This window comes from Paramormyrops kingsleyae, chromosome 1 (assembly GCF_048594095.1).
Source record: "Paramormyrops kingsleyae isolate MSU_618 chromosome 1, PKINGS_0.4, whole genome shotgun sequence".
Classification (NCBI taxonomy): domain Eukaryota; kingdom Metazoa; phylum Chordata; class Actinopteri; order Osteoglossiformes; family Mormyridae; genus Paramormyrops; species Paramormyrops kingsleyae.
Window position 1 is genome coordinate 8,694,245 of NC_132797.1, and position 23,701 is coordinate 8,717,945.

Sequence of the window (23,701 nt, forward strand, 5' to 3'; positions counted from 1 at the left end):
CACAGTTTTGTTTTTTATTTTATTTTTTTTATGTGCGCTGTACATTCTGCAAGAGTTTAACAATTTCTTGTTGGCCTTTAGCAATCTCCTGCAAGTTCTTTGAAATTTGCCCAAGACTTGTGACAACTTTCTTCTCAAAACTTCTCCTCCTCCTCTCCTTCAGCCTCCTGAACCTCTCCAAGTCTGGGCGTACAAGGGACTCCAGCACAGCACTTCTCCGCTCAGCATGGGCTTCGTATGACTCAAAGAATGATCCCGCTTGGCTTGCTGGCCTCCTACCCAGGGCACCATCAGTAGCCTTCATGGTGAAAACATCAGGACCAGGCTCTGGTGCTGAAGGCTGAGGGGTAGAGAGGGGCGTGGAGGTTATCGTGCCCTCTGTGACACTCCCAGCACCTGACTGGCCGAATATTTCATCCATAATCTGTGGAAACAAAGTCAGGTTTAAGTCCAGCAAAGTGACATTAGCTAGAAATTCTGTAGTGATTGTTGGAAAACTCATACTACATAACCTAATTAGTAGTGTACAGTTAAAATGGCATAATGTTAACATTAATATCAAGACTGGTAAACATTATTATACTTACTGTGTAATAGTCCCAGTTGATTCTTGCCTCTCCGGTGGTCTGACATCTGTCTTTGACCCTTTTGTATGTCGCCAACATGTTAGAAATTTTCTTCCTTATCTGCTCCGCTGAGCATTTGTGGTCCCCTTGTAACATGTCTTTACAGACTCTTCTATAAAAAGCGGGCTTATTTGTGTAGAAAAGGGAGCGATGTTTTTTTATTGTTGCAAGCAGAAAAAGTGTGAGCCGGTGTTTCATTTCTGAGAGGAAAAGATTGCACTGTCATTTCACAGCGTAAAATTTAATTGTGATTTTTCTAATAGGCACTATACCTGGTTGTGACTCTGAAATGTCCTGGTCTGAGTCCTCGTCCACAGCACTAGGGCCTGCCGAGTGTGCTGCTGGTGGACAGGCGCGAATGGCAGGGTTCAGGGGCCCAGGTGGGGTTGCAGCAGTGGGTCTTTGGGACTCCGATGGTGCTGGCAGAATTAAAACAGGAGGCAGAGCAGATGATGTGGTAGTTATAACTATACTCTTTCACTGGCCTCCCATTGTCTAATAAAGTGTTTTCATAAAGCAAATAAAAAAGGAATTTTACCTTGCAACATTGTAGATAATCTAACCTGATGCGCTAGACTAGCCAAGTACTCCTTATCTGGGGGGAAAAAAACACACACATTTCCAAAGAGGTATTTACAGTAATGTTTGACCCTACTTGCCTTAAACAAGTATCAGCAAATGAAAGATTATTGTGTACTCACCAGTCCTTAGCTTTTCTGCAACGTCTTTGGGCACATGCAGTAACAATGTGCCTTGAGAATCAGTTAGTACGACTGGAACGGTTTCAGTTGCCATGGTTCAAGTAATGTATATTTGGATATTTAATACAGGGCTAACAATCTACCCAGAAACACACAATACCTGTTCCACTGCAGAAATGCGTAATCAAGTTCACAAACTATCATTAAAGTTAACTGGATGGAAAATAGGTTAATTTAACTTAATACAGACGCTTAAAGCGCTGGCTTAAAGCAATGCATTCTGGTCCTGACGCAATGCATCGTGGTTAGATTTTTTTGTCTGAAAAAAGCGGCGCTGCAAAACGTCACCACGCGTCACCATGTCACATGGTACAAAAACCTCGCGAGAGCAAGACGACAGATCGTACGGCATAGGAATAAATGCTACAATAGTACACCGTACACGTAAGTTAGTTTATATATTGTTAGTTTTTGTAATGTTGCGCTGCTTTATTTGTTTAATCGTTTAGTCTGTGAAGAAGGCATTCAAGTAAGAATTGCATTGTATTCTGTACATGACAATTAAAACTTTGAATCCTTGAAATAAATATATTTGATCTTTTTCCTGGCAGCTATCTTTTTACACAGGGTCACTATACGCAATAGTTTATTTTTTTCACTGCTAACAGTTTGTATCAGGAGTTGGTTATTGTAAAAGAAGCAATGTGCATGCAGGGGTTATTTGTATAGATTTATCTACACCCTTCTGGCAGTGCTGCCATTGCAGTCGGGTCTCGCACACTATGAATAGAAGTGGTCCGACTTGGCTGCAGTCAGTTTATACTCCAGCCCTGCAGCCGCCGACAGATCGCGCTCCACGTTACGTCAGCTGCAGACAGATATAAGCCCAGGTCGAACGCACCCAATATTTGATTCTGCCTTTATGGAGCTGGTCAAGGACTCAGTCGGGCTGAGACCCAGCAGCTGGATGAGACATGCGCTGAACCCTCGCCTCGCCCCGCCCCGCCCCCCAAAAAACCTTGCAATTGCCTTCACGGAAGAAATTTATCTACATCCTGGACGACGCTGGGAGGGGTGGGTGTTGCAAAAAGGAACACAACAACATCAGTCCTCCTAAATTTATACTCAACATAAAGCTGTAATTTCGTAATCTCCTTTCCGCTGTATTTACTAAAATAGGTCGATTTCGCTAACGTTCTACTCTGCGTAGTAGGCCACATTAACCAAAGTCTAGGTATGGAAAAAGTTGGTTTTCTGTGTTTTAATTTTCAGAAATGATCTCAACTCGATTTTAAGAGGTAACACACTGCCCCTGTAGGATTTGATTGTAAGTATCATTTATGGAAATGAAGCAGAGTAAAAAAAATTATTATGACAGGATCACTGAGACCACAGATATCTGATTTATATTTTTTGAATTCCACCTATTCCAGTATTTAATCAGAGCTACATACCCTTAATCTGAGGTTTCCTTCTTTTCATCTTTTTTTGCATTACCAGCTATATGTCTATGAAGAATATCCGGGCCCTATGAAACAAAACCTGCATTTTAAAGTTAACTTTTGATCTTCTCTCAGATTTTGCTGACTATCTCACCTTCCCTCCCTGAAAGTGACAATGTTCTTAGACGGGATATAGTTTCATACTTACTCCCTGAAGGGCTAGTTTGCATAGCAATTCTTCTCCTGTACCAGGTGCTGGGGATACCCATCGGGCAGCATGGTGGACTGATGCCAAGTGAGCATAGTATAAATAGCTCTGTGTATTTATCATGTATCGTGCTGTTATTGTGTATATGGTAATAGCAAGTTTAGTCATATGGTGTGTGAGTAGTCAGGGTGGCCAACACAGTGGGCAGTGTATGTGAGCTGGAAGTGTGAGTGGCATTCGTCAGTAAAAGTAAAAAATAGCTACAGACTAATGTATATGAATAATTTTCTCGACATTTTCTCGAACATTTTTAACATTTTCCCGAACAGGACGTAATCTTTCATGCATAACTGATACGGCCCTCTGATTATGCTAATATGCGAGAAGCCAATCAGTGATGAGCTTACTGGGACGTGCAGGTTTTGGGAAAATAGTTGCCTAGCAACAGTAACCAAACGTTTCCCTTGTTTCCTTTACGGTGGACGGAGTTTGATCATGCTACAAAAATAAATAAATAATCACTTCAGCTAGTTTATCTGGGTAACGAGTAGTGTCTTTGATGGAGTCTTGAGGCGCTTTTATTAATCAGTGCAAATTTGTTGTATTACGCTAAGATATCTATACATTTTTAAGTGCGCGTGGAAAGCCAACATCTTCAGAAAGGCTTAACGTTAATGTTCTTCATTTACTTCTAGGATGAAACGAGTGTGTCTGCCAAGTAAATGGATGCATATACCATAATAGAGTTGGTTTCTGATATATGTACGATATGTTTCCGCTGGTGGGTGACTCGGTCATCATCTACTCTAGCCTGGGGAAAAGCGCGCCGGTTTGACGGTGAGCGCTGCTGCGGCGCTAACGGGCTAATAGGCTAACGGACGCATCGTCCGTGAACTTATTTGCTGCTGAGGTCTCTTCGTACATCACACACACCGGAGCCTCGCAGGCGGTGTCGATGGCGTCCGTGCTGGTAAGAAGGTGCACAGGGCGGCTCATTTCCGCTGAGTGGCTTAGAAAACACGGACTACCGTATGTCTGAGTCACCAACCCCTTAACCATAGCCGGTTCTAGACCCTGTTTAGGGGGCGTCAGCCACTCTTTTTTCCTCGTTTTGTCATATATGCAGGGTTGCCAATTTTGGTTAGATTTTATGAGGGGACACAAATAATGCAGTATTATGCTATAACTTGTGTATTAATTAACCACAAAATAAAAAAAATGTGTTACTACTGAAGGAACAAGTTGTGAATAATACATTTGAAATACTTATATCTTGTCTGTTCATAATTAATGAATCGTGAAACATCTTTCATCTTAGTAGCTACTATGTTTGTTCATGATTTGTACGTCAGTAGTAACTGTTACTACTATGTATTTGTGTCCCCTCAAGTAAAGTATTACCAGATTTTCAATCCCAGAGAAGTTTGCAAACGCATTTACATGTACATAAGTTTTATTACTTTGCAAATAGTCTGTAGGGTTTGCAAACGGCCTCAACGCTTTTGATGTTGCTAATTTAGGTTTATAATGGAATAATATAGATTTAATATAGATAGAATTTCTTGCGCAAGAGTCTGAAACCGTGAGTGTCGCGCCAGATGTGTGAAAGCCGGTAACCCTAAATCCATTCAGCGACACCTTTCATACAAATTTTACGGGGATCCCCCTCCGAGCTAATTTTATCATCGGGGATGCGGCGGGATGGGGGCAGGGTGATTAAATCCTAGAATTGCCCCTGCCTTTAACAAGCCACCATTCCTACTAGTGCTAGTGTCTAAAACTGATCCCCTCGTAAAGTAAGTCTTGCGTTTGCGCGCAAAAAGTGTTGTAATATTTGCTCATTATATACAGTAACCATGACTTTTATCCATCATATGTCATGTTCACATGGATGTGGTGTTGCAGGTTGTGGATGTTCCGGTGTAATTGTATTGTTTCAGGAAGATCCTTCCTTGGATCGTCAGTTTAAAGGTCACAAAGATGCCGTCACCTGTGCTCACTTCAGCCCAAACCTAACACAGCTGGGTACGTGCGTGGCCTTTAAATCCGGCTTTTATTTTGCTCCTCCCCACACTTCTGGAAATGCCATTTGTCGTGGTCTGCTGCCCTTCAGCAACCAGTTCAGCTGACACGGCCGTCATGGTGTGGAACCTGAATCCCAAGGCCCGGGCGATCCGCTTGGTGGGCCACACACTGGCCGTCACTGGAGTCGAATTTTCTCCCGCTGGGCACCTGCTGGCTTCTGCTTCACTGGACAGAACGGTTCGGCTGTGGACCCCCAGCACGTGAGTGGGGAGGAGAAACCACATGCTCTTTATTCCTTAAATACATCCTGGGATCTTCAAAGCTAAATGCCCTGGACCCCTGTCATAATACTGGGTGTTTCTCAATACCTAGAATGCAAAGATCATACTTGTGGTCTCAACAAGTACGGTCAAGTAGGGTTATGGAGAAACACCCAAGGTATGTTTTTTTTTCTTAGCTCAGTTCGAATTGTGTCTATACTTGCCACTGTAGGAATGATATACATCCCTTATGTCCAGGCCCCTGCTTCACACTGACCTGTGCTTTACTCTGTAAGTCCTGTGAAAGCTCTCCCTGTCACTCACTATTTCGCTGGTGATGGCACCAATGTGACGTGTCATTTCCTGCCCAGGAAAGGCCAGACGGCGGTGTTCAGAGCGCACACGGCCGCAGTGCGCAGCGTCAGCTTCTCCCCCAACGGCCAGCAGCTGCTCACCGCCTCCGATGACAAATCCCTGAAAGTGTGGAGTGTCCAGAAGCAGCGCTTCATCTTCTCCCTGAAGCAGCACACCAACTGGGCGCGCTGTGCACGGTACAGGCCGAGAATCGCCCGTCACTCACGTTGTGTGTACATACTGGGTCAGGTGTGGTGTTAATACACAGCCTGGGTCGTCATCTTCAGGGACTGGTCAGTGACCAGAAGCATAGGGGGATGGGCTTCATTTATAGCCTGCAGAGCAAAACGAACACTCTCCAGGGGAAACCTGCCTAGCGTTCTGCAGTTTCTGTGAGCTAGAGATGAGGATAAGCGAAGAGGTGGCCACCTTTGGGGAGGGGCCCAACTTTAGGGTGGTCACATGGGCCAGAACCTGTCGGCTTTTGTGTGTGGCTCATGTCCTGCTGGCTCCTCCAGACTCTGCACCCTGCTTTTTCTCCAGCTTCTCACCAGACGGACGCCTGATCGCCTCGTGTGGTGACGACAGGGCGGTGCGCCTCTGGGACACCGCCAGCCGCCAGTGCATAAACACCTTCACAGACCATGGCGGGTAAGCTGGCTTCTCATCTTCACTTAAGCTTCGATCTGCTGCCTCGTCATGTGCCCTGTGCTCACGGTGGGATAAATGAAGGCCGTGCTGAGGCAGCAAGCAGGGAAGTGCACCCACAGCAACACCCTGGGCTGTCCATACTGCCCTCTGCTGGGTGGGACAGTACAGCACAGTCCTTATGTGTTCAGAGGCAGCTGATGTTGGGAGAATTTGTAAGGTTATTGCTAGTCTCGGTGCATTATCCAGCCAAAAGCACTCTTCTGGTTGGTAGGGCAGCAGTCTGAACATTTATTCATTTCATTTATCTGGCTTTTTAATTTTTTTTAGTAGAAAGGGTACAATTTATGTGTATTCTCTGGGATTTGAACCCATGACCCTTTGTGCTGTTAGTGCAGTGCTCTATATGTTGAGCAGGGAGGCCCCATCCACCTCCTCCAGCTGCTCCGGGGATACCAAGGCGTTCTCAGGTCTGCCGAGAGATAGAAACTCTCCAGCGTGTCCAGGGTTTGCTCAAAAGTCTCATGTTAAAATTTCCATGGAAACGTTCCAGAAATTCCCCACCCCTTTGCTGCCCTGGTCTTATCATTGTTGCAGTTCTAGACTTCCTCTGCGTTCACTGAGACCAAAGCAATACCCTGTGCATTGTTATTTTCCAAGGCAACATGAAGCGTTTCCCAGCCCATGTGATCAAAACAGCCTTGGAGCGTGAAATCTGATTGGCTCAGCCAGTACTGTTTGGTCCTAGTAACAGGAGCTTCTTGTTTTAATTTCTGTGTGTAGGAATTGCTTTTCCAGAAGGCAGGATTACCAATGATGGAATGTCCAATCCCAGCGAGTGACATGTTAGTCATATTTAGAAATAACTGCTTTCTAATTCAGGCCTCCTGGCCTGAGTTTTCCTATCCCACATCGTTCCTTGAGCATCACATCGGTATCAGTTTGTAGAGAGCTATGAATGGTTGCCATGGTAACCACTGTGAATTCCCTAAGTAGGCCAAATGGCTGGTACATGACCATGAGGTACCCCAAGGTCAGAAGACCTTGAGGGCTCGTGTGTCTCTCTGCTAACACCAAGATTTTTTGCTCACGAGACGTACTCCATCTCCCTCGCTAGGCCTGTCCCCATAAACTGAGCTATATCTTTATACCAGCCACTCGGGAGATGTAAGATTGAGCTGAATGTGAGAAAATAAATGGAAAATGCCATAACTTTCATTTTTTAGGTGTGAGACATATGTGGGTTTTAACAGTAGAGGCACCTGTATCTGTTCTTCGGGGACAGATAACACTTTAAAAATATGGGACATCCGTACCAACAAGCTCCTGCAGCACTACCGAGGTACGTGTATGCGAGTAACCTTTTATTTACATATCGAGTGTGCATCTAAACACCTCTTTCTATTGTTGTTTAATCAGCTGTGATTCTAAATACTCTGTACTAATGAATTCGTACTGAACAGGATAACATTTATTAATTCCTGTAAGGCAGGGGTGGGCAATCTTATCCGCAAAGGACCATTGTGTATGCGGGTTTTCGCTTCAACTCCCTAATTAGATTACTAATTAGGGAACTGATTGGTTGAAGGTTCCTCACACCTGGGTTTGAACAACTGACCTAAAGGTTTTCCCAAAAACCTGCATACACACCAGCCTTTCGCAGATAAGATTACCCACCCCTGCTGTAGGGTGTGAAACAGCAGCGATTCAGCATAAGTGTCCTTACTGAGGATAAAACACAGGCAGTATACCAGCATATAGCATTCCCCAACCCTAATCATTTCCCGCACATTGGACTTGCCCTTTGTCTTCTAGTGCTGCTAGATCGTACAGGCTGTGTCTTATTTTATAACAGTTCACAGTGCTGGGATCAATTGCTTTTCATTTCACCCATCGGACAACTACCTCATCACTGCGTCCAGTGACAGCACAGTGAAGATCCTGGACCTGATGGAGGGGAGGCTGATCTATACCCTCCATGGCCACAAGGTTGTGCTGTTGGGCAGGGAACGTCATTCCCTTCGATGACATTAGGGTGGAGTAAAGATGGTTGTACTGTAATTGCTGCTGGGAATGTTTGGCATTCCCCCAGGGGCCGGTGCTTGCTGTGGCGTTCTCCCCTGATGGTCACCTCTTTGTCTCCGGAGGCGGTGATTCTCAGGTACGTGTGGGAGCTGTGTTATCCGGGGGCCGTAGAAACACCAGGTTTGTTTTGGTCCTCGATGGCGATGTCGGGAGGCCCAGCTGCCATGGACATATCTCAGGATCACGCTCGTCTCTCTACTGATCCAGGTTCTGATGTGGAAGACCAATTTTGATGCGTTCGACTATAAGGAAGTACTGAAAAGGCATCGTGGCCGCGTCAATCCGGACCCGGCCCCCCACCTGATGGATATCTACCCGCGAGCCCCCCACCTCCACTCGGCCCAGTCCGGCTCCATCGAGGTTGCCCAACCTCTGCCTCTGGGTCCCTAGTGCCTCACCGCCTCCAGTACTAACAGCTGCACTAAGTCCCGTGTGCCTCTCCTCACAGATCAGCCCCTGTGTCGCGGACACGCAGAGCCCACACCCTCACATCGTGGAGCTGGGCCAGAGCCTCACCTCCAGCACGGTACTCCTTTCACTATATTCTTTGGCCAGAACCTGTTGGATAGTAAGCATCTAGTAAATTGGAAGTTTGCTGTATCTTGTCTTCAAGCTACTATATTGCTATTAAAAACATCCTCAGTTTACAGAGGGTGTGTTAATCCTCGGGATCATTTTGGTTCTCTTATTTTATGACACCAAAAATAGTGCTAATTAAATAAGAATAGCCATCATTGGATGTCCTGGTTTAGTTTCTGAAGCATAACGCTTGTGTAACGTGTGTAATGTCTGGAGGTGTCCAGCAGATGGCAGTGTGTGCCTAATGTGCTGCATGTATCGAGATGCCTCATGTGACCAGTCCTTTGAGACTTGAGCTGCGTTTTATGTGGAACGCCTGCTAGCAGCTCCTGGGGATTTGGGGTAATCTTGCTGTGCTGTGTATTGGCCATTTCCCTTGTTCTGAAACTGGACGACCTTTCAGTGTTAAAATGACCTGGAAGTAGTAGTGCACTTTCTCACTGGTCCAGGGAAGTACACAAACTTGTATTTGTGTGGCTCTGAGTTCCCCTCCCAGGGTGTTGTGTCTGCCCCCCCCCCCCCCCCCCAGACAGAGAATATGCCCCTGCACCTGTAGGAGTACCATGGAATGTAGCATATAGTGTATTCTCACTGTTAGTGGTGGTAATGTGTAGGTTAGTGGCAGCCGCCCCTGCATGTGCTTCTGGTTTGCAAGGCCCAGCTCTGAGCAGGGGGGGGCGGGGGGGTGCTTTTCTCCCGCTGCTCACCTTAGGATTATTCCTGTTTCCGGCAGGGTAGCCGGCGACTCTGCCAGCCTGTCTGGCCAGAGGAGCAGCAGGTGTTTTCGTGTCTCAGTGCGCGGGGAAGCGGACGCGGTCACTTCCCGTGGCATAACCTGCGAGGTATCGGATGCCGGCGAGGTGTGGATGCCGGCCTTATGGGCCACGGCTCGAGTGACAGGATGTGGTCCTCGTTTCCAAAGGCCGCTTCCCCCAGGGAGCCGCGTGGCATGGGCGACGAGCCATGGCCACCACTACACACCAGGGGTGACTTTAAACCAGGAGGGGGGGATGCCTTCAGTGTCTGATTGTTGGGAGACGCTGAAGATGCAGGAGAAGCTCAAATGAGACAGTTAGAGACCAAGGCGGAGGTGGAGGAGTCACCGTGGGGGCCAAGCAGCCTTGGTGTTGTCAGAGGCTCCCGCCGCATCACTTCCTGTTCCCGCACCGCAGGCCGTGCCACTGGCCAAGCAGCCTTGGTGTTGTCAGAGGCTCCCGCCGCATCACTTCCTGTTCCCGCACCGCAGGCCGTGCCACTGGCCAGCAGCCTTGGTGTTGTCAGAGGCTCCCACCGCATCACTTCCAGTTCCCGCACTGCAGGCCATGCCGCTGGCCAGCAGCCTAATTGTTGACAGGGGCTCCCTCCGCATCACTTACAGGCCGTGTCAGGCGGGCCGTGTGGGTGAAGATCAGCCTGCCCCATGTTCCCTGTAAAACCACTCTCTCTCACCCTCCCTGCCTTTCTTTCATCTTTTTTCAAGGGTATGGAGCTGTGCCTTCTGGGGCTGCTAAAAATACCCTGACAGAGGGCTGACACCAGGCCTATTAATAGCTGTGTGGGGGGGTTATTGCAGGTATCGGGGACGCCTCAAAGGCGAGCACTGCCTCTGTGCGCTATCCGGCCGCCGTGCCTGTGCGTTACCTTTAAAGGCCTCGTGCTGAGTGAAATCCGTGGCTGTGCACTCCGCTTCTTCACAGTCAGGAAGATCTTTATAGGCTAACTATGTTCAACACAGGAAGAGGTTGTCCAGGGCTTTTCCCAGATATAACATAGAACATGCATGACATTTTATAAGTATCTGATTTTTGCACATACTTCTTATGCTCGATTGTCTACTGATAGTCAGAAGCAGCATGGGATGGAGTAGAGGGTGACATAAATAAATAGTGAATGTAAAGCCATTTTCACTCGTGAATTCCGGACATTGTCCGCAGAATCCGGTTTTCAGAGTTGCCCTTTCACACTTGTGGCACACAAGCGGACACTGTCAGCGTCAGACGCATTCACACCTACTAGAAATACTCCAGTGGGTTTAAACAAGGGGTGGCGCTTTGGTAGAGCATGCAGGAGGTAGGGCATGACGCAAGAAGTGCACTGCGGAAATCAGTGTTTTGACAGCACATCGAAAATATTCGCCGCTCACCTGCACCTTAGTTCAGATTACACTGCAGTCACATAGCCGTTTTATAATCTGATCGCACACCATTGAGTCTCTTGTCATTCCTCGAATCTGTCAGATGACAGATTTCAGCATATGCCCTTTCTGACAGAATTTTCTGGCTGCTTGTATTCTTCTGTTTTCTTGTCATTCGCGTGATGGAGACGTCATCGGGAAGTTACCAGGGAAAAGTCTGTTTAATGTCCAGCACGACTGATTGAGACACCTGCTTTCACACGTGCAGCCTTTCTGTATAATGTACGGAAAAGTTCAGAGTGGCAGTGAATGTCTGAAAGTGGCTTAACTGGGGTGATGGCAGTAAGAGGCACAGTGTGTGCAGTTAGCAGACCAGTCATTGTCAGTGAGGAACACTGATGTCTGGTGGTTTGGCTTTGATAGCTCTGTGTCCTGCCAGACCGTAGAGGATGGAGGAGATGGTGTCCTGCTTGTCTCTATCGCAGCTGAGTAAAAACTCGACTAAATCCCGGTTCCTTGTGGGGCCGTCGTCCCTTTGCAGGTCACAGGAAATGCGCTCGACTCGAAGGGCCGGCAGTGGCTGTTAATCTTCAGCTATGACATCCTCCGAGGCTCGTGGCTAGTGATTAATATGACAGAGAGTGGTATTAATAACGCGACACTGTGGCCAGTTTGACGTGTGATACAGTGTGTGTTTGTGCAGGTGCCTTTCGTAATGTTTCTTTCCATTTCCGTGTTCGTCCGTGTGCGCTCAGAGCTCCGTTCCTTTCCTTTTCATATACTGGCTGTAAATGAAGCTCGCCCACTCACCTGAGGAGAGTAATTCAGATAAAACCCAAGTACAAAAACCGAACACTAGCCTATTACATGTTTTACTGTACTAGCCCAGTCCGCTAGTAGCAAAAAATATTACGTCACAACTTTGGTTATACGGGTGTGATTTTGCTAACTGGTTTTTGGCTGGAAACTGGAGAATTATTTAACTCGGTGCTCAGAACGTTGTGTCATGCGGGGATTATTAACATAATCCAGTGGGTTGTATAAACAGGAAGTGAAATCTTCACATCTCTAAATCTATTCCAGTAGAGCCCTTCAAACTGGGCTTAAAGTGTGGATCCCTGAAACATGGTGGAAGCATGGAGATCTCTGAGGGACGTGGTCTTCTGCGGTGCTGAAAACAGACACCCGGCGATCAGGGATTACTGAGTGCCTCGGTGTCTGGGTCACATGGTAACGAACGGATATATTTCTGCTCTTCACCAGGGACAGTGTCTCTGGCTGTGAGTCATAGCCGAACGGCTGTGAAATCCAGGATCTGTCTTTCGCCATGTGGCCGGGGCCGGATCTGCGGTCTCTTCGATCCCATTCCCCTTTCATCTCGCGTGTTAGCCCTGCCTCCGCATGACCTCCTGTTTCCATGGAGGCGTCAGCGGGCCCGTGCAGCTGATAGGAAGGCATGTGCAGAATGCCCGCGCCCTCGTCGGCCTTTACCCCTGACAGCCGCTTCCTGTTCGTCCCGAGGTCAGGCCGCCGCGGCCGAATCCTATGTCAGTGACGACACACTGGTAGGTTCTGTTTCAGTTTTAGCTGCCGTTTTCCTGCAGTTAAGCGTCAAAACAACCAATGCTGGTCTGGCATATTATTTCTGTGATGTTAATTACCTGAGAAGTGTAGATTTCTGAGAAGGGGGTCTCTCACACCGATTGTGCCATTATTAATAATGTTCTTATCAGCATAGGCCAGGCCAGCTGGGGACACTCCTGGCACTGGTCACTTGGTCACAATTTCATCATTTGTTATTTTGAATTCCAGCAATTCCCACAAAGTAAATTGCTTCAGGGAATGAAACTTCCGTGCGTTTGCAGTTTGCCCTGAAATGGCAAAAGAGGATTTTCAGGGAAGGCCCAAGTGTTCCACTCGCCCCGTAACTTACCCGGTTTCTTTTTTTTTCTTTGTTCCTTGGTATAGATGCAGGTTAGGGTTCTTTAAACAGTCTCATTGCCAGTTGATAGTTTCTTGGCACAGATGCAGGTCACGGTCTCTCCCACCTTAGGAGGAACATTCTCTTACCCAACTAATTGACCAGCTTGTTGACTAATTAAGAGTGACCCTCCAGGGTATTTGGACCAGGGAGGGTGAAGGGGTGCAGGGTGGACCTTCTCTAGAGAAGCTGCAGGATGCAGACAGTGGATGATGAGCTCCTGTCTGCTCTCAGCTTTGGTTGGTCCATTAGCCATTAGCTTCGGGCTGGGAAACGTGTCCATGTTTAATATATTGATAGCACAGAGTGCATGGATACACTGCATATTCATGTCATGCTTTTGAGAAGCACCAGGTGACTGAGTTTGCTTTGAAAGGAAGTCCCTCCCCCTTTAAATGACCTTCCTCCTTTTCCTGTTTGGGTCTCTCTGCTGGATCTTCAGTGAGATTGAGTGACATTGTCTAGACAGCCTCACCAGCTCTCTTCCTGGTGTGGCCTTATTACCGAATCATGGCTCTTCCTTTATTCCTGCTCCTACGTGAAGCCCCACATCGCACAGTCTCTGTAAAGGTTATTCTCCTGTCGAGCAGAAAATGCACATGTATCGTCCGACGATCGCATCAGAATGCGTCTTCCTGCAGTTCAGGTGGGCGAAGTGCTCTGCAGTGGTTCCTACTGTAACATTTGCCCTTCTTAACTGGTCACGTGACCTGTGGCATTCTTAAGGGGAGCCACACTGTGAAATGTCAGGCTGCGTTGGGTGAGGAGACCGCAGGTCCACGGCTGGAGACCCGTCAGCGGTGGGTTGTTGTGAAGCCTGGGGGGGGGGGGGGGGTGGGAGCAGAGCTCTTTGCTCGGGCTGTAGGCTGCTGCTGCTCTCCTGGTTAGGGTTATACATCACAGCCCACGCCATCCCTCTGTGTGAGGGATACTCGCAATGTGCTCCCTCTTCTCATAGCCTATTCCAGGATTCAGACGTATTGGGGAAATCACCAGGTCTAAATGCCTGCTGCCGCAAAACAGTTTCAAAGAAACATTTCCTTGAGATCCTGAGTCACTGACTCGGGTGCTTCGCTGTCGTCGGCCTCCTCCTTTCTCCTTTCAGCAGCATTCCCGGGAACGCTGTGCCTTTCCCTCTCTCCCTGCTCTGAGTGTCCCTGTCCCACTGGATTCCTGTCGTTTCTCTCCTGAGCTGCACCTCTTGGCAGGTGCGGGTCCCTTTGTGGGAATTTGCTCTTGTTAGACGAGGGGAAGCGATGTTATTGCCCCCAGCTCCTCTTACGGCCCCCCTGTTGGGGGTAGAGTGTCAGACCCTGGGCGGATGTTCCCCTGCATTCCCAGGATGCTGCGCAGTTACTGTAGGCGTCTTCCTGTTCTGTTCCGGCTCTGTCTGGATTATTTATGATGATCCACAGAAGGCCATCCCTCTCTCGCTCTCTGCCGGAGGTCTATTTTTAGGACCACCAATGGCATCCTTTCTCACCTTTTACAAAGCAGGCATATTTGATAGCTGCTGGCCCTCCGGATCTTTCCGCACTGCTCTCTCCCTCACCCCGGGGCCTCTGGGGACTAGTTTGTTCCGGTCGGTCGTAGGTTCATGCTTCGCAGGCCTGCCTGGGCTTGATGGACGTTACCTTCTGTGTACAGCCCTGTCCTTGACCTCTACGAATCTCTTTTTAGGATCTTCACAGTCACCCTGCACCTACAGCATGTTATGCTTTAATAACCAGACTGAGTTGAGTTTACTGGTGTCCCATTTAAAATCACTATGTGGATCATTCATTCCTTTGTCTAATTGTTTCTTTACCAGACAGCTTAACATCAGATCATAAGAGTACTCTGGACCACAATGCAACTCATTCCTTTAAACCAGTGTATCTTTGATACTTGACTTGAACCAGTGACTTGTGCTTTTACTGAAAGGTTTTAGGTGGTTTTGTTTGTCAGCGAAATGCATATTCACTGTTGCATCTAACGTTGTGCTGGGCGCAGTCTGGCTTCTGATAAACTGGAGATGGTGGGGCTTCAGAAGAACCTTCTCGTCGATCTTCATGGCCAGGGCCACCGGATGTCAGATAGGATCTGCAGAGATGTGGGTGGCATCCGGTAGGTGTGAGGAATCCTTTGTTAGTCAGGGCTGCACATTTCCTCCCGCTGCTCTGATCGGGAACATGCCTTTGATCCTGCACCCACTCCGCTGGACCCGGGGGCCCCATGCTGTACAGGGGCCCCATTAAGCTGCTACATATGTTCCTGCTTCCGGGGCCCGGCCTGGCACATGTGGCGTGTGTGGACTGGCAGAGCCCTGTGTTATATACTGTGGTGGTGGGAGGGGGGGTGACTGCTGTCCACACCCCATGTGTCACTGAATTTCTCTGTTACAAAGGACTATATTTAAGATGTATAATGACATTCAGATTTGGGGAAGAAATGTTACTGTAGGCTTTGCTGACTATGCTAGATGGTTACGTGTCAACCTGTGCTTAACGAGAGGCAGCTGCTCCCACAAGCTCACCTGGGAGTGTTGGCTGTTCGATGGAGTCCCTCTTGCACTCTCCACCCTGCGGTGTGGGTCAGAGTGCGGCTGGTTCGGCCTGCTCTCCGGACCCTGGTGTATGACTGGATCGGTCTGTTCTCTGGATCCTGATGTGCAGTGCGTTCTGTCCCTCACACAATATCAAAGTAGACGTATAACTAGGAGCTGCCTAGATATATATTTATGAAATTATTATGACAAATGAAAGAAATGGCTGAAGTAGGAGTATGGCAGAGTAAAGTCGCACTGGTCACTGAAGTGTTCTGGGCATTGATGAGGTTGGAGTATTATCGCTTTCTCCAGTGAAGTGTACAGTGTGTTTATGAGGTTGGAGTATTATCACTCTTTATTAAGCTGTCGTTTTGCAGAGCTGTTAGTTGCTTGTAGCACTGGTGCTAATGTAGCTCTGACCAGACCTTTGTTTTATATTGAGTGGTGCCTGTGCAGAAACGGCAGAATGGGGTGCCGCATATGCGTTTATCGCTTATGCATGTGGGCAGCGGGAGAGCTTAGTAGGATCTTTTGGAGCCTTTGCCTGGTATTTTTGCTTCTGTGCTGTCAGTGGTGATCAGCCAGATCCCTGCGATCCTGCCTTAAGGGGTGATCATGCAGAGTAATGGCGGCGACACGTCTGTCCATCTGTCTGTCCTCGGGGAGAGTCAGGCTCTCCAGGAAGCCGAGGCCAGTCGCCACCACGAGGAGCCGAACGGATAAGTGTGTCAGGGGGAGTAAAAACAGAGCCAAGCGGCCGGGGAGGCGGAGTCCCACACAGGAAATGGGGCGGCGGCCAGGGGAGTAACTGAACGTCCCTGCCAGGGCGGAAGTGGCTGGATCCGGAAGGATCTAAAAATAAAGGCGAAACGAGTGCGTGTGAGGGTGGGAGTGCAAAGAAAAGGACACTCCGGTCAGAACAGGTGGGGAGGAGCAGCAGCAGGGACGCCGGGCAGCCGGAAATGCGGAGGGAAGCGGCAGTGTAAACAGCAGGCCGCTGGAGACCTGCTATTACGGGCGTAGGCCTCGTCCACAGCCTACCAGCCAGCTTTTTCCAGTTTCGATAACTTTTCGCCTGTTACGACTGGAGCTTAAAATAATGAGGCGTATAACTAAATGTGGGTTTGCGCTGGGTGCCTTGGGATGCTGGTGTGGTTCTGAGATGTGGTGCTGCTGTGTGTGTCGTCTGCGTGTCGTCTGCGTGTCGTCTGTGTGCATGTCTGCCCTGTGTTTCCTGGGTGAGACCCGGCTCAGCACAGGCCTGCGTCAGAAGAGCCTACCCGGGAAAATGAATCATTTCAAATGAATGAAAACAGTGTTACCTTAAATATACAGCATCTCCTCGCAGTAAATGAAACGTCTGTCACCTGTACGCTCGCTGCTTAGTGCGTACAGGCAATGTGTCGATAACTAGACGGACAGTGGTGAAGTCTGGTTAGCAGGCTGATCTTCATCCTCATGGCTGTGGCTGTTTGATCTCTCCTCTTATACCTTGACCTCCGCACCATTCAGTCTTGCCTCCTTGCCTGCCCCCCACCCCCCGGACACAAAGTAATAATAATCAATTTCCCACAGAGAGGGCTCTGACATTGGGTTCTCAGACTGCAGGATGTTATTTCCTGCCCTGCATCCGCTTCGTAATTCCATGTTAATGGCTTCCTGCTCTTCTGCTTTATGCCTGTGCTGCTGTCCTGAGAGACCTTCAGGGCAGCCGCTGGGGCTCCGAGCACAGATACCCCTCCGTCTCCCAGCTTCTCCTCCAGCGTGTCGTTAACGCCGGGGTGGGCTGGCTTCCCAGCATGCCTTGCTGCTGTGCTCAGCCAAGCCCAAGTGGGTGCTGCTCACCCATGCGATTATGCGGGAGACCCAGCGTTTGAGTCTAGCGCTCTGATAGAGGTGTTAAGGGTCATGCTGTACACAGTCATGCTGAACGCTGGCTTGCTTGCTTAACATCAGAATGTAATGCAGTCAAACCACTAGACAGAGGAGTCCATCAGGGTTTGTACAAAACGAAGCAGAAGCTTTCTCTGTAGGATTATTATTATTGTTGTCCTCGCATTTAATGCGACGCCCCATTTCTCATGCTTTCTCGCCGTTCTCGGGATTGTGGCGCCAGGAAACATGCTCTGGCTTAAAGCCCCCGTGCGGCGATGAGTCATCGGCAGGCTCCACCAAGGATCTCACAGCTGTTTTGTCATTCCTAGAACTGGGTCAAAACACAGCCCTGTGTCTACTGCCATATTTGGAATTCCCTCTGCCTCACTTATTTGTTGGAAATATTTAGTGTGGCTGTCAGCCCTCTGCTGCGAGTGAGCACATCCCCCTCATTCCGTCAGCGTCCCCCATGTTCTCTGTGCATTCCTCTGTGTCCCTTGAGTGTTTCCCCATGCCACTAAAGCATTCCTCTGTGTGCAGAGAGCATTCCCCCATGTCCAGAGAGCCTTCCCCCGTGCTCCCAGAGCCTTCCCCCGCGTCCCCAGAGCCTTCCCCCGTGTCCCCAGAGCCTTCCCCCGCGTCCCCAGAGCATTCCCCCATACTACGAGAACATCCACTGATGATGAATCTGAGCTTTCTTGGTGAATGTCTTTCCATTCCTTCTCCAGCATTCACATCCTGCCTCAGTGCCTCATTTGAGTGTTCACACTAATCACAACGTAACGCAGCATCAGTGCTCAGTCAAGTAGCTGCTTATGCACTGACATTTCTGATGGGGGTATTTATCTGCGTTAAATCCTAACTGTGGGCGGCTTTTAGCTTGACGCCGCGGGAGCGAGTCCAAAGCACACGGCGGCTAGCAGCTCTCGCAAAGGCCTTTGGATGGACGTTTTGTCACCAAGGAATGTCAGGCTGGGGATGTTCACCATAACCTACTGTGACTGTCAGCACCTCTTGGCTCTCTATCCAGTGTTGAATTATCCTTTCTGTAAAATATGAACCTTTAGTTATGGAGGCTCCTGCTGATAGTTTGAGCAGCAGATGTCTAACTTTGATTTTCAGATATTTCACATGAGCCCCAACTGTCTGCAGTGATTTGATTGGGAGTCCTACTCTCAATGCACCATATGGCCGCCTGCAGATGGAAGATGTTCCTGCCCCTGTCACATGACCCGCCACCGAGCTTTAATCTCGTAATGTGCTTATAGGCGTTGGGGAGCGTCTCTGCTGCTGGGTCGCTGGCGTGCTGGATTTCCTTTGTACGTAACCAGGAAACAGAAGCCCAGAGGATGCTCTGATCTCCCCCTACTTCTCTTTCATGCATTTTCTCCTCTGTGGCTGAGGAGTCAGTCATGTGGCGCTTCCACAATGAGGTTTACATTCTGAATGGGCATATTTCAGCTCCTAATGATCCACCTGTAACAGCTGAGAGCAGGGAAAGTGGCAGCAATGAGACAGTATCCAGAGTCTGGTCCGTGTACAAGTCGGTAGCTTGGCTGCATTCATGTCGTCAGTGTGGCCAATGTCCACATCAACAGTGTGGCTGTATCTGCATCACCGGTGAAGGGCTGATCATCTGCGTACAAGTTTATGGAAGTTCCAGGGATCGTCTGTTATTCACACTGCATTGAAACGCTATTCAAGTGCGCTACTATTGTACTCAAAGACGTGGACTGTTAGTAGTCACATACGCAGATGCGGGTCAGTGAGAATAGGGAAGTCGTACAGTTAAAATAAGCCTCTACGTTTGGCTGCTGGGAGTGCCAGCGTGTTTTACCTCAGCGTAACGCCATAAAAGCAGGAACCCAGCATTCATTTGCGTTTGAAAAAGAGAGGGTGAAAAATGGCTTCGCACGTCGAAAGCAAATTTCGGCCGGATGTGTGCGGTGCCCTATTCAGACAGTGCCTGCTGGCGTTTTCCTCACCTGAGATCCGCGTTGATGTCACACTGCATCCTTTTTCACGCGTGAGGTTGGTATGTGTGAGTGTGAGGTCACCATCCCCCCGCACCCCTTTTCATGCCTGTGCTCTGCGTTCTCACCTCGCAGCACTGCTCATTACGTCTTTAAAGATGTATATATACACACCTAGTGCTGTATGTGCAGTTGCATTCTCCAGATCTCAGGTTTGTTCCAATGTCTATTCCTTTCTTCATTTAAAACCCTTTTTCATGTAATCTAATGAACTAGTGCTAGGTCATGGATTTCTGTAGTGACTGCTTTTCTAGACACCGTGCTTTACCTGCTATAAACACTAGGGCTCCCCTTGAAAGTGAACGATTTGAATATCCAGTCAGAGACTCCGTGAGTCGGCCGATTCTTAATTCGAACAGTCGTTCATTACAATAACGGTATAGATCAGATGGAAGCTTACAAAAGGGATGACATTTCAATGAGGAATTACAAAGAAAGGGGATCAGAAATATAGTTTTGTATTCTAGCAAGGTGCTTGCTTAAAAAGAAATGTCCACATTAGTAATTATGTGAGCAGTAGGGAGGCGTGAGTCTCGCCTTAATCTACGGGCTCTGTGGGTTGACGTGTTGTAACTACGGTCTATATAACATACACCATGCTAACTGTTATGCTAAACAGTTTGCTGTTACCTGTTTGAAATGCTGTTCTCTACACCATGCTAACTTTTATGCTAATCACTCTACTGTTTGCTGTGCTGTACACTCCACTAAACACTCTGCGGTCTGTTCTAGAAAACACTTTGCTAATCACGCCCCGCTAAGTGCTAATGCTCCCTTCGCTCATCTCCTTTATGTTTTCAGAAGTGGCACATTTTGCCATGACAACAAGATTTCCGTTGCAGGATTAAAAGCAGCCTTTTCTTCGCGGCCGTCAGAGTGGGGTTTCCCGAGAAAAGGGGCCGGCGCGGTGGATATGATAGCCGCAGAATGACAGGAAATGTGTCCCCAAGGCCTCGCCTTTCCGCTCGGGCCGTGCTGTGAACGGCGCCTCGCCCTCTGCTCAGCTGCAGGACGGCGGTGGCGGCCTTGGGAGCAGAAGGTGGCGCGTCGGTGACGACACACGGACCTCAACGGGACCTGGCTCGAGGCAGGAGGAAGAGGAGCAGATGGGCGCCGTGACCTTCCCCCTGGAGGAGCGCTCCGGCCTGCCCTCGGCCTTCTCCAGCACCCTGGAGAACATCGTCCAGCAGCTGGATGTCCTCACGCAGGTTCAGCGACATTCAAGCATAACGTTACTTCCTCTTAGCAGGGAGCTGGTTTGCCAGCAGTCACATGCAACCCCATGAAGCCCCTCACTGTGAACGAACACTGTAAAGAGCCGCACTGCGACGGTCCTGCTTATGCTCTACCCAGTCCTCAGGGACCAGCAGCCGTCCACAGTTTTGCTCCCTCCCAGCTCCCAAAAGTGTGGTCTGTCTGGGGGTTCCCGTGGCCTGGGTTGAGAAACACTCTAAACCATACGTGCATCGATCTTCGGCCCTTTATCAAAACATATAGTGCTTTGGTTTGGCATCATTGCGACCTGATGATTCTCCTGTAAGTGCAAAAAGTTTTGTACAGAAACTAAAAATTTTGCTCTAGACTGGAAGTTATTTGTAAATATGAAATCGTAGCTGTAGTGTGTAAATGCTGCACCGTAGTTTTAAATGCTGCACTGTAGTTTTAAATGCTGCACTGTAGCTGTAAATGCTAAACTGTAGCTGTAAATGCTGTCACAGCCATATTGAGTAAACGCTGCACTGTAGCCGTAGCGAGTAAATGCTGCACTGTAGCCATAGTGAATAAACGTTGGACCGTAGCCATAGCAAGTAAATGCTGGACCGTAGCCAGAGCAAAGAAATGGTGGATCGTAGCTGTATCGAATGAATGCTGGACTGTAGCCGTAGTGTATAAACAGTGGACCGTAGCTGTAGCGAGTAAACTGGACCGTAGCCATTGCGTGTAAATGCTGTACTGTAGCCGTAGCATGTAATTACTGGACCGTAGCTGTAGCTTGTAAGTGCTGGACACCGGACAGCCTCTCTGCTCGCTCTCTGCCACAGAGCACACGCTCTCTTCCTTCATGGGGGGCAGCGAGTGCAGCGTGACCCTGGCTGGCCCCTAACCCCACTCCTCTAGGCCCCCCCACACCCACCCACCCACACACTGAGCGCTCCAGCTGCCTGTCCCGTCTGCCTTGCAGGCGGTGTCCATCATGGAGGAGCGGCTGACCCTGACCGAGGACAAGCTGCGGGAGTGTCTGGAACAACAGGCCAGGATATTCCAGCTGCGCGCAGCCGAGCCAGAGGCCGACAGCAGCTCCCTGAGCTCATCTGCGTAAAGACCCCCCCGCCGAGCTGCGCAGGACAGAGCTGACTGACAATGGCTCCCTGAGCTTGACTGCATAAAGGTCTAACCTCCACCCCCCCCCCCCCCCCCCCCAGAAAACACCCGCAGCTGCAAAACCAGCTCCTCTTGTTTTGTCAGCAGGGGAAAGGCAGAGAACATGCAAATCTGCCCACTTCCTCAGAGCGCCTGGTACAGGTTCACGCAAACGCCGAGGAGCGTCGTACACAGCAGTCGTACTGTCCTCCTAACCCAGCACGTGTCTTTGTACTTTCTGTGGGAATTAAAGCACCCTGTTCCCCCTCCTCACAGCTCCGCCTCGCTCTGCCGTCTGTTGTGTCTGTGCCGAGAGGAACCATCTTGTTTACTCATCCGCCCGCATGAAAGTGGGTTTCCTGTCGCGGGAGCCATAAAGAGCATGCAGGCGTGTGCCCTTTCAGTGCGACATCCTTCCTCACGCCGATGGCCTCTTAACTGTGTGTGTGTGGTTGATGGAAATAAGCCAGTTGGGGCCAGTGAACTTTCACGCTGTACTGAGTTATTGTTTTTGCACGCTGAACACAGAGCCGTAAGGTCAGGCTTACATTAGAAGAATCAGAATCTGCTTTATTGGTCGAGTGTTAACACATGCAGGCAAAGAAGAGGTCTTTATTGGTGTGATGAAGCCAGATTAAGTACTGGGGGGTGTCATCTCCCCCACCCCTCCAGTTCCTATGCCCCTGCATACAGGACATGTCTCCAGGTGTCAGTGGCTTGCAGACATACACATTGAAGGCAAAGTAATCGGCACAGATAGTCCACTGATATTTAAAGGGGCTGCCATGTATGGTGTCTCTGCAGCACATTACAGCTCTGAAGCTCCTCTCATGGGGCCTCGCTCACATCCCCTTTTTGTGTCTGACTCTCCTTGGGTCTGGGCCGCGCCTGCACCACCGTAGAATCTTCCAGACCTCAGTGGCGTCTCCCTGGCGTTTGCCTGATCTGTAAACACACCCCCTGCTGCCTCTGCACATCCACAGGAAAGGAGGGTGTCGCCGGAGGACAGGCTGAGCCGGCGGAAATCCCGTCTCCAGTGCCGCCGGCCTTGAGGCCCTCAGCGGGGCCCGTGGCTCTGTGTGGATCCAACACGCCGCGCAATCTGGGCTCGTTTGCAATGTCTTTCGTTTGCAGAGACCTCATGTACAGGAAATGAGGTGCTGGGGGACATGCAGAGTACAGTGGTGTGAGCAGGGGACCAGCAGGAGCAGGCCTGTCGCTCACGGTCTGGTGTCACTTCCTGTACAGACCTCCTGAAACAAGGAGACCCCTGCCCTCTTCAGCCTGTGGTCTGGGCTTCTCCCTCTGCCACAGCGAGAACACTGCAGTAAGCAATCACAAGGCGACAACACCTAAATGTACATTTCAGGGGGATTTGTCACCTGAAACAGCTCATTGCTGCCTCCGCTCTGCAGCCCGTGGAGACGGATCAGTGTAACAGCCACGGGATTGACCTGAAAAATGGAAAAAACTTTCTGCCGCCTTCTGCAAAGGAGTGGCTGCAGCAGGCCGGCTAGCAAACTTGGCGTCTGTAGTCGAAGTCCGCGATTCCGCGGCGCCTCGCGCACCAGGTGGGGGGGGGGGGTGACCACACGAGGGGTGTGTGAGCTGCAGGTGTCTGATGTCTATGTGCCGCACGGTGGCTTTGGCAGCTGTGCAGGAAGGTGCCGACCTTCTGCTGCCGTCTCGTTTTGTGAATGGGGTCACGCTCTTCGAACGCGTCGTGTCTCTAAGTCTCTTGCTCCATTTCACTGCGGTTTCCTTCTTGTGCCTCCCTGCTGAATATCGCTGTGCGCACGTGGGCGTCGCTCGTTGTTTATTTTCCGGTTTCTGTTTGACAAAGGAAGTGTGGGATCACTCTC

General features: G+C 49.4%; 2 protein-coding genes across 7 annotated transcripts; one reads left to right on the plus strand and one right to left on the minus strand.

Annotated features, from left to right (window-relative positions):
* LOC111842384 (uncharacterized) lies at positions 1-1,468 on the minus strand. The gene is made up of 5 exons (XM_023808926.2): positions 1,328-1,468; positions 1,165-1,221; positions 899-1,045; positions 588-826; positions 1-424 (listed from the first exon to the last, which is right to left on the minus strand). The coding sequence occupies exons 1-5, from the start codon at positions 1,419-1,421 to the stop codon at positions 29-31; spliced, it is 933 nt and encodes a 310-aa protein (XP_023664694.2). The 5' UTR covers positions 1,422-1,468; the 3' UTR covers positions 1-28.
* A 231-nt stretch (positions 1,469-1,699) lies between these two features.
* Positions 1,700-22,114, plus strand: poc1b (POC1 centriolar protein B). Of its 6 annotated transcripts, none has more exons than XM_023808919.2 (13): positions 1,825-3,517; positions 3,673-3,947; positions 4,918-5,002; positions 5,091-5,262; positions 5,634-5,813; positions 6,160-6,267; positions 7,491-7,606; positions 8,120-8,253; positions 8,357-8,425; positions 8,557-8,709; positions 8,798-8,875; positions 20,483-20,686; positions 21,661-22,114. In XM_023808919.2, the coding sequence occupies exons 2-13, from the start codon at positions 3,933-3,935 to the stop codon at positions 21,796-21,798; spliced, it is 1,452 nt and encodes a 483-aa protein (XP_023664687.2). In that variant the 5' UTR covers positions 1,825-3,517; positions 3,673-3,932; the 3' UTR covers positions 21,799-22,114. The 6 variants fall into 6 exon arrangements, with proteins under 6 accessions (XP_023664691.2, XP_023664687.2, XP_023664688.2 ...); XM_023808920.2 differs by having other exon boundaries at positions 3,788-3,947; XM_023808923.2 differs by lacking the exons at positions 1,825-3,517; positions 3,673-3,947 and adding an exon at positions 1,700-1,771.
* The last annotated feature ends 1,587 nt before the right edge of the window (positions 22,115-23,701 follow it).